Genomic DNA, 14052 nt, shown 5'->3' on the forward strand with positions numbered 1-14052 from the left:
TTATCAAATTATCAGTGTCTTTGGAAACATTTAATACATCGTGATGGTTTAAATGCTGAGTCGTTTTCTGTTGTAGAATTAATATTCATAATAATATTCATACAGAAGTTTTACAAGCCCTCACAGTAAAAATGTATAAATTAAATGTCACTAATGGGCTCTTTCCAAAAACATCATTGTCTGTGCAGGGCTCGCAAAATTTTAAAATCCCTGGTAGCCCTTCGGGCAGGCACTCTTTAGTTTTTGGTAGCCCGAAATAAATTTGAGTAGCCCGAATAAAAAAAGATTATTTTTATTGTATAATATTGTAAAGGAAACAAAACATCAATCAAAAAATTGTTAAAACACAAATTACAACAACTGTGTAAACATTACAATCAACTCAAATATCTGGTTCTAATTAAACAGAATTTTCTGTGAACTTGTTAGAACTGTGTAGAACATGAATTAGTCTGTGTCAGATCCTGAATCTGAAATTTCCACTGAAGTCTCGGATGAGAAAATGCCACTCGACGTTGAGGGCATAGCATCTCCTTCATCAGCTTTCTCTTCCTGTGCATTGCCCTCCATTTCACTGCTCTTTGTTCTTGTCGGGGTTTTATGATCCAGGTGTCTTGAACCTTTTCCAGAAAACATCCAGAAACGAATCGACTTGTCAGGGCAAAAAGATTCAACTGTTTCCCCATTAATGGAGAGTTGCATGCAGTCATTCAGTGTTTTAGGGTGTAGAGAGGTACGATGTGTTGTCTTCACTCGGTTCATGCAAGAAAATCCTCTCTCACAGATGGCTGTCGATGGACTAAGTGTCAGCATTAATTTCACCAGCAACAAGATATGAGAGAGATGTTCTGGATTCTCAGAGAGGAGATCTCTGTACAAGCAATCTACTTTGCGACCCCGGCGTTCTGCAAGCCACACTTTTAGATCCATCCATTCTTGTGGAATTTTCTCTTTCTCTTCTGCATCTAGCAAACAGGCAAAATGTGTGACAAGATAATCCACCTCTTCATCCCCATAATTTGCTAGTTCTTCTCTGGGGTAGGGAAGAGTGGAAGGGTCAAAAACCTTGAAACAAGAGAGAGGCTTTTCGTGGAGATTTTTAAATCTGTTGTCCATGTACTTGACTGTGTTGTCAATAATCTTCTGGATCTCTGCACCAAAGGTGTCTTTGTCTGTTCCCTCACCTCTTCTAGCAGGTCGCTGACTTTTTGTTAGCCGAGTTCCACAGTAGCAAATGCTACCATCCTGGTTCGCTGTGAACTTTGTGTCCAAGGTTTTCTGATATTCTCCTGGTTTTGTTTTTAGGCTGAGTAAGCGTGATGTTGTGCTCTCAACTAACTGATTTGTTCGTGTGATGTTTAGGTTATCATGCTGAAAATCAGTAGAGCACTTGGATAAGATGGTACTGTAGTCCAACATGAAATGCAGGAAGCGAACAAATTTCTCAGTCTTCATCTCCTGCACCACCCCCTTAGCCTTGGCTGCATCCTCGGCTTTGACATCACTTCCTTCTGCCATGTTCTCCATATGAACAACAGTGGGAGTGTAATTTTTTTCCACAGCCTTTAGACATCTCAGCCGGCTTGGAAGCCACCGTGTGCTCTTCAGCCCACTGAAATGTGCCAGCCTCTCATTTAGCAGTTCACTTATTTCTGTCAGCTCTCTTCGCTTCTTTGGGGAATAGTAGTACATCTTAAAGATGGTTTTCAGTGTATCTTCAAATTTCACCAGGTACTCACAGACTTTCACGCTATCCAGCACGGCTAGCTCTAGTTTGTGTGCCACACAGTGGATTGTTATGATGTGGGGTATCCTCTGTTTCAGTCTCCCAGCTACTCCTGTTTTCTCACCCATCATCACTGCAGCACCATCAAAATTTGCACACACTACTTTCTTTTTCCATGTGTCCTCTCTGATACCCATGGTGTTCACTGCTTCATCAATAGCCTCTAAAATACCTGCAGCATTTGCACTCTTGACTGGCTGACATTTGATCATGTATGTGGCTATGTCACCATTATCCCTCACATACCTGACGTGAACCAACTCCTGTTCTATTATACCAGTGTCTGTACTGCCATCTGCAAGAATGGATAAGAACCTGCTTTCTTGAATTTCCTTTTCAATCTGGTCTCTTGAAGTTTGTGCTATTGCTCCAATAAACTCTCTGCAAGCATGGTCATTGAGGTAAGTGGAACCAAGATCTAGGCCATTTGCTTTCTGAAGTTTGCAAAGACTGCTAAATTTTGCCAGTGGTAGTTCACTCTTTGCAACATAGTACGCAGTTCTAAACAGCTTTTTCAGGACTTCATGTTGTGCTTGGTTTATTTTTAGTATGGTTTTTGCAATTGGTGTTTGTTCTGGGACAGATGCTGCAGACTGAGCACCAATGCATTTCTTGTGATGCAGAGATTTCTCATGAGTTCTGATGGGGTCTTTCCTAAAATTACTGGTCCCAGTAACAAAGGCGCTTGTCGACTCAGCAATAGAGGGAAACTCACGACACACCCGGCAGAACATCATGTTATTTACCTTGTCATATTCCAGCCACAGAAATTCTTTTGTCCATGAATCCAAAAAACTGCGCTTTCTTTTTGCCTCGTAATCTGATTTATGATAACTTTTCCGCTTTGTGGTAGGTCTTTCTTTGCCTGTCCCTTCTTCATCCTGACCTGTCTTTTTTGGCTCAGCAGAACTAAAATACCTGCGTAAATCCATCTGTCTTTACACATGCCAGAGATTTTTTTTTTAATTCTCTGCGCAGTCAACCTCTAGCACGTTTAAGCTTGCTGCGGGAGATTTCACGTGTCACGTTTGAAGAGTAAGCTAGTGAGTGATGTTGTGTCCTGTCTGACTATACCATATTGCACCACTAGAGGGTGGTGTCGTGAAATAAGAGGAAAGTGCAGTCGGGAAATTGTAGAGTTAGAATATAGTTAAGACGGCTATCTGATAACTCGATATGTCTCCCTGTTACCTCTACGATGTAAAGTTATGTGCTGCATTCATTAAAGAGCACTGTTCTTTGATGAGGACTCAGCTAATTACTCAGCTACATTTGCGAAAGAAAGTTTACTTCCTATGATAGCCCGACGGGCAGGGCTGAGATAGATTTTGGTAGCCCGACTGGAAATATCACTAGCCCCGGGACGTCGGGCTAGCGATTTTGCGAGCCCTGCTGTGTCACACTGATTTTGATCAACTGACTTATTTTATTGTAACCAAGCCTATGTTCATATTGTTGTCTTGTTTTTCCTTTAGCGAGGTGGTTTCCTTCCACTTGTAGCGGGACCAGTAAGTCTGCCAGCTCCAGGCAAAGCTCCAGTGACCAGGAAGACCTCAGCATTGGCCAATTCCTGCTGAATTACTGCAAACAGAAAGAACTGGCAGAGAGCTTTGGAATAGAGGATGATGACACTGAAGACCGAGGTAATAGGTCTGTCTACGGGCCAGTGGAATATAAGCTATAGGTTGTAGTGGTGGTGAGATTAGATTCAGAGTGTAGAGGAGATGGATCATTGTAATTAAGAGTCATAGAAATCTGAACCTCACTGCTAAACTGGCGGTCTAACTGTACATGTGCTGCCATTGCAGAGGTCCCTCCCACTGAGTGTGAGGATGTGGAAGATATTGGTAGTCCTGATGTGAAAGCAGAGCTTCCCTCCCACCTCAGCATCACTAAGGATGTTACGGAGCGCTGCATTCATCTGCTGTCTGATCCCAGCCTCAGGCTCCGACTCAAGGTACTGTATCAGTAGTTTTATGTAGAGTCAACTTCACAGTGTCAGCAGGAAAAATAGTGATTTTAATCAACATTAATAGTAAACAGCAACCTGCTATTTAGGTTAGGGTGATGGATTTGAACATAGTGTGATGAAGCATGTTTTCTGCCCTTGCTGTACAATCAGAACATGGTATTGCATTAATAGAAGTCATTTGTGAAGGCAGTGATTTATTAGTCATGTTGTTTATTTTTCTTTTTGGTCCAAGAACGTTATGATGTGCACCAGGCGACATACAGATGTCAAACATGCCAGCAGCAGTGCAGCCCTGAGTTAAAGGACCTGATTAGGAGTGGATATTGGCCAGCATCTGTCAACATGTCTACTCTTTACACTTAGACCCTTGAGCTCTTTCCAGGAACTAAAAGTATTTTCTCCATGATTCTCCAGGGAAGCTTTTGCAAAACTGTTGGAGTGTGGTACTAAGTGTGGGGGAAGGGTGAGTGAAGTATTTCTTTGATATTGTTTTTCAATAAGCAGATGCAAATATTTATTTCTCTGTTATATTTCTGTACGTACAGACTGGGCGTGCCAACAGCGATGCAGTGCAGCACAGCTTTCTTGATGAGGAAGAGCAGCTGTGCTGTGATGTCAGCTTCAGCTGCCCAGCATGCTCACCTGAAATGTTGGCGCTTTCAGTTGATGGGAACAGAAAGCTATATCACTTTCAGCAAAACTAAAGGTGCTCATTGTTGATGTTATTTGTTTTTGTGTTTTTATGCATATGTTTCTATATACCTTCCATGGTTAGACTTTATTGTTTCTCCGATGTTGCTCTGATGACTGTGACTTTTTTGATGGTGTTTTTGTTGCTGAAGACAGCCAAGTGTCTGCATTTGTTGACTCTTTTTCTTTTTGGTTAATTTGACATAATAGTTTTTACTATAGTAACCAAATGTCTGTCTTCTGCAAAATGACTACTGTTAAATTAAACTAAATGGAAAATCTTGTCATTTACTTTATAATTCCTTGCTATTTTATTATATTTGTTACATGTCATAGACACTGGGAAGAGGCACCATGGGGATTCCCAGTGGACAGCAGCACGAGAGACTTCCAGGAAGTGGAGGTCGCTGTGTGTCGACATGGATTAATGTGTCTTTTGTGTCACTTTCACTTCAGGGACAGCAAACAGGTCACCGTGGTGTATTTCAGGAACGGTTACATGCCCGACAACTACACTTCTGAACAGGTCCAACTTTTGATTTGCACTCAGGATGATTACATCAAAGAGTTTAATTAAAAACACTAAAATGAAACCTGCAGACTTGCTTAAAGTGATTCGTATTCATGAGAAACTGGAACGTCATTATCATTGAGTTTATTTCTTTCCCTGCTTAGCAACACCAAGTCTAGCCCTGATTGGCTGATATAAGTGACAACAGACCTCTGTCGCTATGTCAGTTTGAATGGGTGATTAGAGACCAACACATGTTTGTTGCTGCTCCATGTTCTCTGCAACATTGTGTGTAGTTACTGCAGCTGTGTGTGCATTCTGCTGGCAGGAACAGGAAACAAGTGAAAGAAAACTGCCGAGCAGCCTGGAAGGAAAAGTTATCGGACATAACAAGTTAAAACAGTTTGCAAGTTTCAAGCCAAACTGCTGAATCTAGCGTCCAAGTTCTCCTTGATAGCGTGACTCTGTGTTGTTGTCCTTCATTCTTCTGTCTCTGTCTGTCAAATCTCAGCGGAATATAAACCAACTATTGTCACGCTCTGCTGGTTGGTGTGCTTGCAAGCAGAGAATTCATTGTCTGTTTTCAATTGCAGAGCTGGGATGCTCGTCGTCTGATGGAGCGCTCTCGAGCTGTGAAGTGTCCAGATATCAGGGCTTACCTGGCTGGTTCCAAGAAGGTTCAGCAAGTGCTCGCCAGACCTGGAGTCCTGGAGAGGTTCTTCCCAGACCAGCCTCAAGCTGTGCAGCAGATCCAAGCGGCATTCGCTGACCTCTACACTATACATGGGGAGAAAAAGGACACGATTTTTTCATTGTTTGGAAAATTTGGCATTAGATAATCCTCACCTGGGTTTTGCTGTCCAGTGTAGGCAATATCATTCACATTTTATTCCTGTGATTTATTTTCTGTGGTTGCGCTCGTCTACAGGGTCCAGAGATCTATAAAACAGTATCAATGGCCTTGCAGCAGCAGAACGGTTTGTCTCGAAGCCTCAGTGAGAAGGAGGAGGTACAGCGGGGGGACAAAAGCATCTTTAAAAATGTTGGCAATGCAGCAAATGCTGAAACTTCTGTTTGTTTCTCACCATTTGTTAAACTAGGGAAGCTTAAGCAGTGCATGGATCTGCACACACATGCAGCATTTTCTTGCATTCCATGTATGAGCTAGCCTCAGTCAAAACAGTGACGACACAAACATGACTGCCTGCTGTTTTGCATTACTGTGTATCTACTTTGATTCATAGATGCTGTACTGTGACTGAGATAATAGTGTATACGAGACACACTTGACAACAACATTGATTAAGATGTGAAAAAGCTACGGCTGACTAACCACCCTGCCTTACATCACTCTGGGCTAATACTGTAAAAAGCAATAATTAGTTTTCTTTGTAATATCAGATCATTTGTTTTGATAAATACATAGTTCAGTATCAGGGTTCACATGAGCTATTTTAGCAGTAATTTGACACCTCCACTATGATAGTATTTCGCTGTTAATCATATTAGCAAGGAAGCTAGGGTTTGTAATTCATTCTTAATTTAGCCACGCTGCATGAATTTGGATGATAACACTTTTGAAAATGGCAGTTTAATTTATTGGGCAATTATAAAATCGTATTTCTTAGGCTGGCTTTTAAGGAAGCCTGGGAAGAAAGATGGAGGTGGAAAGGATGTGCAAGCTATGGGACAAAGTTGCTGAGACTAGGTTAAAAAGAGGTGAGGATCAGTGAGCAGGAGTGTGGCTTCGTGGTGAAAAGAGCACAACAGATTCTCTGGAGAGAAGGTGAAGGAAAGTCAGCTGAAGCAAGACAGTTTGTGGAGTTTGTGCTGGACTGTATGTTATGCTGGGAGCCTGGGGATTAGTGGACTTTGATTCCAAGTTAATACTAGCTAGTGTTTCTCACTGGTCTTTGGGCGGTGGAGTAAAAGGGATTGGTTGGTGGCTGTTTCTAATGTTAGTCTTTTCTTTGTTTTCTTACAGGCAGGGTAAAGACATGGTGATAAATGAGTGTGTGGGCCATCTGCTGAGGACCAAGAGCTCAGGACACTCAGACGGGGGCGTCGCAGCAGGAGTCACCGTGCTCGACAATCCGCTGCTGTTCTGAGATGTCACACTCCTGCCTGCACATACAAACCACAGTGAAGTCAAAGTTCCACCTGCACCTCCACCTGTTCCTGTAACAGCATGAACACTGACAGAGGTGAGACAGCAGAAAAGTCTTTGTTTATTTTTGTAATAAGTTAAGGAATTAAGTTACGAACAGTGATTAAATAAATAGTTTCTTGCATTTTTGATTTAATGATTGTGTTTAGGATTATTTCAGAAACATGTTTAGAGGATCTTTGTAAGCCTGCATTTACTTTAAAAGAAGGGAAGCACTTCATTCTACAGAAAAGGTGACACATTACAGATGAGTTCATAAAAAGTGTCACTCACTCTTTCAAGGCTCTGTCACTTTTTCTTTTTTACTGGAACAGCATGGTAAAGTAGGTGTAGGGTGCCATCTTGTGGCAGTGTGTTGTTACTACAACATATGAAATCGTGTTTCTTCAGCGCCACCGAGCTGCTCTCTCAGTCACAAACTGAACCTGTTTTGTTTAGACAGATAAATCACTAAGTACAGTGAAGCTTTTGGTTTTGTAAAAGTGTTTCTTATTCAAAATGCATGTTGATTTTTACAAGGTTGAAGAGCAGTTAGCAGTGCATTCATGGACATCTTTAAACTATTAATTGAAGAATCTTTGGTCATGATGGCATGAACTAGAAATGTGAGCTCCAGGTGAGACTGCACTGAAGAACAAGTGTCCTTAAACTGCATCAACTGATGACTTCTTACAATTTTATTCTACTGTGTGTTTTTATCATTGAACGTTTATGTCTTTGTGTACACATACGAACACAAGCTACTGTAACTTAGAGAAGCTCAGCAATATATTATTAAGTACACAAACAGTTCCAGGTGCTGGACTGTTTGAAGACCCCACTTTGGATCATGTGAAGGACATTTTGTTTTTTGTTACAGGCATTGAAGGGTTAATGCTGTTAATTGCATAGTGCAGTGATAGATAACTTGGTAGAGCTGGTCCAGCTTGTGAACCAAAGAATAATATCTAGTATGTTGTGAATGAAAAAAATAAATGGTATGACTGTTCATTTACCGAACCCTAACCTGTGAGATCAGGCTCACATCTCTGATCATAGAAATGGGGAACTTTTCAGGAAATGTACTTCAAAAAATAAAAACAAGAGTAAGATGGGAAAGTCAGAAGGAAAGACACTTTCTCAATTGTGAGAAATTCTGTGAGAATTTTAGCTGGATTGTCTGTGGTATAACTGGCATGTAACAAGAGGAGTCACCCACTGCTGCCCATTACAAAGGAAGAGGTTTTAGGACTTCCAAACCATCTTCACTGTTCCCATCAGGAGGCATCCATTTCTTTGTTACACCCTATGCTTTGAGAAATACACTATTATCACACCACAGTGAGCCAGTTGCATGAACAAACTAGACGGAGAACTTGATTTGTACATGCGGTCTGTTCTGGGATCAGTGTGGTAGTTAACCCTCATTTAACACATTCCTCTCTGCTCGTCTAGCTTGCTCTAACTCACATTTATTTCTTTATTTTTTAACCTTATTTTGCACATTAACACATATCTATAGCAAGGACAGAGACACAGCCACATATGTTGAGTCCAGGATTGTATTTGAGCATCAGGAACAAATGATAAGAGCACATATCAGGAGTACACTGGATAGCTGTTTCTCAAAGGGTTTAATAGAAGGAAAGAAGTTAAAGGGACTACATATTCAAAGGTCCAATTTCTGATACTACCCTATGAAAATATTTGCTCTGTGTGCCCTGCTGCAGCTGCTACATTTGGCTCCAGATTCACTTTTTGGCTCCTACGCCTCTCGAGATGTGTTAATGTAGACAGGCATTAAAAAACTTTGGTCAACCAACCAGCAGTATGCCTGCTATGTCGTATGAAATGCGTGGAAGGAGAGGAACCGACTGTCTGTTACATATAGATAGAAAACAAAGCTCTGACGTGACCTCGGGTCAGCCAGCCTGACGGTCAGAGAAACGGAAACGTGCTGGATTGTGGATCTCTGAGCTGCACGTCAAAGATGCACCTATGCACAGATCAAATCTCAAAAGTGCAATGTACCTCATATACATGTTGATGCGAAGCGCCGCCAGAGCAAACTTTTCCACTTCATTTGCAGAGGTGTTTTTATTTTGGAATGTGTATTTATTGTTTGCAGTGTGTGTGTGTGTGTATGTATATATTAGGGGTGCAACGATACTCGTATTGAACCGTTCGATACAGTGCTTTCGGTTCGGTACGCATATGTATCGAACAATACAACATTTGTAATTTATTTTATCAACTTTCCTTCTGACGACGCTGTCTGTGTTGAGCGCTCAGTGAATCTGCGTTCGACTACTCCGCCTAGGCTGCACTGTCGAGCGCAGATCCACTGAGCGCTCAACACAGACAGCATCGTCAGAAGGAAGAGCACAGGGCAAGCTAGCGAGACAGAAGTTAAGCTCTCCTTGCAACATGGCAAATTGAACTTCCCCCATCCTCATTCAGATCTGGCGTTTGGAATTATTTTGGTTTTCATGTGACGTATGACCCTGAAGGTAAGCGCGTCATGGACTAAAGTAAAACAGTATGTTGGATGTGCCACGCAATGCTCAATTACATGGGTGGGAACTAGTGTGGTAGCGCAGTTAGCTCGTTAACTGTTGGTCTAGCCCCACGCACAGCGATCAGGGGTAGCTCGTTAACAGAGATTTGCTGTGTTGTGGCGTTAACGTCATTTCAACGAGATTAACGCTGACAGCACTAGTGGGAACACAACGAATATGACTGCACATTTACACCGATATCATCCTAGTGCAAAGACAAGTGGAAGCAGACAAAAACAACAAGCATGCATGCTACAAACTTTACCCGAGTCATTTAGACAGCCGTTAGCACATGATTCTCCTTATGGGGACCTGATATGTTTAATCAGACAAGGAGGAGACGGGGGTGTCGTTTGGTCTTGCTTCCCGTGAGCTAGCCAGGGAGCACAGCCGTTTATTGACATCTGCAGAAGAACACTGCTGCTAGCTAACTGCTCAGCACGGCAACAACAACAACGACAACACACAGGGTGCCCTCTGACCCCGGAAGGACACGCCGTCGCAGCGAGAGGGCGTCACCCGTCACTATGGCAACATAAACAAAACATAACTGTATAAACAGAACCCCGAACAGCCCCGACCCGCTATATAGCCCCCACCTAAGGGGTCAGTCGTCCCCGACGACCCCATTACCCCACACAAAGTCCTGCAAATGTCCAGGTGCCTTCTTTTGGCGCACCGGCGGGGGAAAAGTCACTCGGTTAAGAACATGGGGTGCCACCATCATCCCACTTCTGACACCAATGTGGCGAGCTCAGACAAGGAGGAGACGGAGGTGTCGTTTGGTCTTGCTTCCCGTGAGCTAGCCAGGGAGCACAGCCGTTTATTGACATCTGCAGAAGAACACTGCCGCTAGCTAACTGCTCAGCGCGGCAACCGCACAGCAACAACAACAACACACAGGGCGCCCTCTGACCCCGGAAGGACACACCGTCGCAGCGAGAGGGCGTCACCCGTCACTATGGCAACATAAACAAAACATAACTGTACAAACAGAACCCCGAACAGCTCTCACCCGCTACATAGCCCCACCTAAGGGGTCAGTCGTCCCCGACGACTGACCCCCACCTAAGGGGTCAGTCGTCCCCGACGACCCCATTACCCCACACAAAGTCCTGCAAATGTCCGGGTGCCTTCTTTTGGCGCACCGGCGGGGGAAAAGTCACTCGGTTAAGAACATGGGGTGCCACCATCATCCCACTTCTGACACCAATGTGGCGAGCTCAGACAAGGAGGAGACGGAGGTATCGTTTGGTCTTGCTTCCCGTGAGCTAGCCAGGGAGCACAGCCGTTTATTGACATCTGCAGAAGAACACTGCCGCTAGCTAACTGCTCAGCGCGGCAACAGCACAGCAACAACAACAACAACACACCTACATAAATGTTATCCAGCCAGTCACTACATGGTAAAATTTAAAAGGGACATAAATACTAATTGTACTTTCTGTGGGGATCATCCAGAAACTGTGACACATCTTTTTTGGTACTGTTCTTTTACACAGAGATTCTGGAAGGAATTTAGCAGGTTTGTTATTGTCCATATTTTAAGGGAGTTTTCTTTACGTTGGGAAAATGTTTTATTCTGTTTCTTTAAGTTGCCCAAGAAGTATGATAAATGTTTTTTATGATAAATTTGTTAATACTTTTAGCTAAATTTTTTATACATAACTGTAAGTTTACTAACAAAACACCATATTTCTGTCATTATTTTAAGGATGTGGAAATGTACATACAATCAATATCAGACTCCACCAACAAAAAGGCTCTCAAAACAATTTATGTATGTGAATTTTTGCGTGTATTCTTATAATTGTTATCTTTTTCTTTTACCCCTGGCTTTGTGTGTTCATGTTCTGTTGTTTTGTATACTTCATCTGTTCGTATGTTGTATACTCATTGTTTGTTAAATAAAGTTTATAAAAAAACAAAAAAAACCAACAACAACACACAGGGCGCCCTCTGACCCCGGAAGGACACACCGTCACAGCGAGAGGGCGTCACCCGTCACTATGGCAACATAAACAAAACATAAGTGTACAAACAGAACCCCGAACAGCCCTGACCCGCTACAATATGCTGCTGAGAATATAGCCCAGAAGAAGAGTATAGTATAGCTTTTATTTTGGAAAGAGCCATTTCCCTGTAATAAACTCTTTTCCAAAGATGAGTGATTCCTCAATCAGATACAGGGCTCGCAAAATCGCTAGCCCGACGTCCCGGGGCTAGCGATTTTTCCAGTCGGGCTACCAAAATCTATCTCTGCCCTGCCCGTCGGCCTATCGTAGGAAGGAAAAATATATACCAATGCTTTTGCATTCTTTCGGAAATGTTTACTGCATTAAGAATACAACACGTCAGACAGATGAGGCCAGTGCTTCATCCTGCATGTAATCTAAGTATAATCTGGGTGAATTAGTGATGGATTCCTTTGTATTTTTTTTATTTTGTTTTTTTAATTAGAGACCCTCCACCTAGCAAAGTGGCAACATTCTTGCTAGGAGGTGATTTTCCTGATGAGCTGCGACAGCATTAACCAGACATGTGCCCTTATGATAAAACTGGTTATTAAAGCGGAGATTAAGGGGAATTTGTGGAGCAGAGAGAGGAAGAACATTAGATTGATTGATTGATTCATCTATGTTTATGAAGCTGATTTTCTTTTTAATAATGGTCAAAGGTGACTTTCTGTCCATGGCTTACTGCCACAACCTTCCCTTACTCATTTTAGGTCAGCAGCAATTTGTCTGCCCTGTAAATTGTAAAAATGTAAAAATAAATGTAAAAATTCAGATATTTTAAAGCAAAGCACATCACAGCAGCCAGCTCATGAGCCATATCTGCTTCCATATTAAAAAAAAAAATGTTGGTTGTAATGTTTCTGTCACAAAATCCAGAATGATCATTTTCACCCTCATCCAAGCGCAAATTGTTCCAGCAGAAGCTGTACTCATACAGCCTTGTTTTCTCCTCTCTTAGGTCCAGGTGCTGCTCTACTACCTGCAGCATCCTCCCATCTCCTATGCTGAGCTGAAGCGAAACACACTCTACTTCTCCACCGATGTTTAATCCCCGGCCACCTCCCACAGGGCTTCACCTGGAGACGAAAGAGTGAGAGAGAGCGACTCCATACAAACATTGGTCCCCAGCAGTCAGTAATCCTGCCTCAGCTCTCCCTCGCCCACAGCAGGCAGCTCGTCTCAACTGTACAGCCCCCCAATCCCCCAGCCCTCCCCTTCCACATCTCCCTTCCGTTTAAACCCCACATCCACCCGACCCTACCACACCCAGTCCTGTGAGGAGATGGAGCCGGGCACGTGAAGGAGATTTCCGGGGCGTCTTAATAGTCATGTGTCGTGTCCTGTAAACGTGAGGAGAGCCCAGCCGCTTCCCACTGGCAAGAAGACAGGGAGTTATGGGACCACTGTGGGGAAAATGGGAGGGGACAAGGGTCTGGAGGCCACAGCCTGGCGCAGTGGCACAGGATCATGCCTCGGCGTGTGGGGTGTTGTCATCCCTTTGCCAAGTTCTGGTTTGATGATTTGAAAAACCAGTCGACTCAAACTCTACTTTCTGTTTTTGTTTTCTTGGCCAGAGGCATTCCACAAATAAAGGCATTTACATGTTTTGGAATAATGTTTAGCACCTGATTTTTGTTTCCTTCCCTGGGCTTTCTGTGTGTGTGTGTGTGTGTGTGTGTGTGTGTGTGTGTGTGTACAGGGAGTGCAGAATTATTAGGCAAGTTGTATTTATGAGGAATAATTTTATTATTGAACAACAACCATGTTCTCAATGAACCCAAAAAACTCATTAATATCAAAGCTGAATGTTTTTGGAAGTAGTTTTTAGTTTGTTTTTAGTTTTAGCTATTTTAGGGGGATATCTGTGTGTGCAGGTGACTATTACTGTGCATAATTATTAGGCAACTTAACAAAAAACAAATATATACCCATTTCAATTATTTATTTTTACCAGTGAAAGCAATATAACATCACCACATTCACAAATATACATTTCTGACATTCAAAAACAAAACAAAAACAAATCAGCCACCAATATAGCCACCTTTCTTTGCAAGGACACTCAAAAGCCTGCCATCCATGGATTCTGTCAGTGTTTTGATCTGTTCACCATCAACATTGTGTGCAGCAGCAACCACAGCCTCCCAGACACTGTTCAGAGAGGTGTACTGTTTTCCCTCCTTGTAAATCTCACAGTTGATGATGGACCACAGGTTCTCAATGGGGTCCAGATCAGGTGAACAAGGTGGCCATGTCATTAGTTTTTCTTCTTTTATACCCTTTCTTGCCAGCCACGCTGTGGAGTACTTGGACGCGTGTGATGGAGCATTGTCCTGCATGAAAATCATGTTTTTCTTGAAGGATGCAGACT

The 14052-nt window shown here is 42.7% G+C and overlaps 2 protein-coding genes and 1 long non-coding RNA gene across 3 annotated transcripts; 2 read left to right on the plus strand and 1 right to left on the minus strand.

The window, feature by feature from the left end:
* Positions 1-447: 447 nt before the first annotated feature.
* LOC146699915 (zinc finger protein 862-like) lies at positions 448-1923 on the minus strand. Its single transcript, XM_085471472.1, has one exon. The coding sequence runs from the start codon at positions 1921-1923 to the stop codon at positions 448-450; it is 1476 nt and encodes a 491-aa protein (XP_085327598.1).
* Positions 1924-2962: 1039 nt separating this feature from the next.
* LOC146699916 (TELO2-interacting protein 1 homolog) lies at positions 2963-4937 on the plus strand. The gene is made up of 5 exons (XM_085471473.1): positions 2963-2996; positions 3262-3429; positions 3595-3743; positions 3991-4221; positions 4304-4937. The coding sequence occupies exons 1-4, from the start codon at positions 2963-2965 to the stop codon at positions 4057-4059; spliced, it is 420 nt and encodes a 139-aa protein (XP_085327599.1). The 3' UTR covers positions 4060-4221; positions 4304-4937.
* Positions 4938-4967: 30 nt separating this feature from the next.
* LOC146699917 (uncharacterized) lies at positions 4968-13194 on the plus strand. The gene is made up of 2 exons (XR_014922492.1): positions 4968-7163; positions 12640-13194. It is a non-coding gene; the product is annotated as an uncharacterized LOC146699917 (long non-coding RNA).
* Positions 13195-14052: the final 858 nt, after the last annotated feature.

This window comes from Copadichromis virginalis, linkage group LG10, assembly GCF_057382275.1.
Source record: "Copadichromis virginalis isolate Kocher_CV1m ecotype Utaka linkage group LG10, C_Virginalis_male_GT1.1, whole genome shotgun sequence".
NCBI lineage: Eukaryota > Metazoa > Chordata > Actinopteri > Cichliformes > Cichlidae > Copadichromis > Copadichromis virginalis.

Excerpts from the sequence above, each read along its gene's own strand:
- LOC146699916 (XM_085471473.1), top strand. The coding sequence starts at position 2,963 with ATGTCTCCCTGTTACCTCTACGATGTAAAGTTAT. Across the intron at positions 2,997-3,261 it reads CCTCTACGATGTAAAGTTAT|CGAGGTGGTTTCCTTCCACT; the intron begins GTGCTGCATTCA and ends TTTTTCCTTTAG. Across the intron at positions 3,744-3,990 it reads GCCTCAGGCTCCGACTCAAG|AACGTTATGATGTGCACCAG; the intron begins GTACTGTATCAG and ends TTTTGGTCCAAG.
- LOC146699915 (XM_085471472.1), bottom strand. The coding sequence starts at position 1,923 with ATGGGTATCAGAGAGGACACATGGAAAAAGAAAGTAGTGTGTGCAAAT.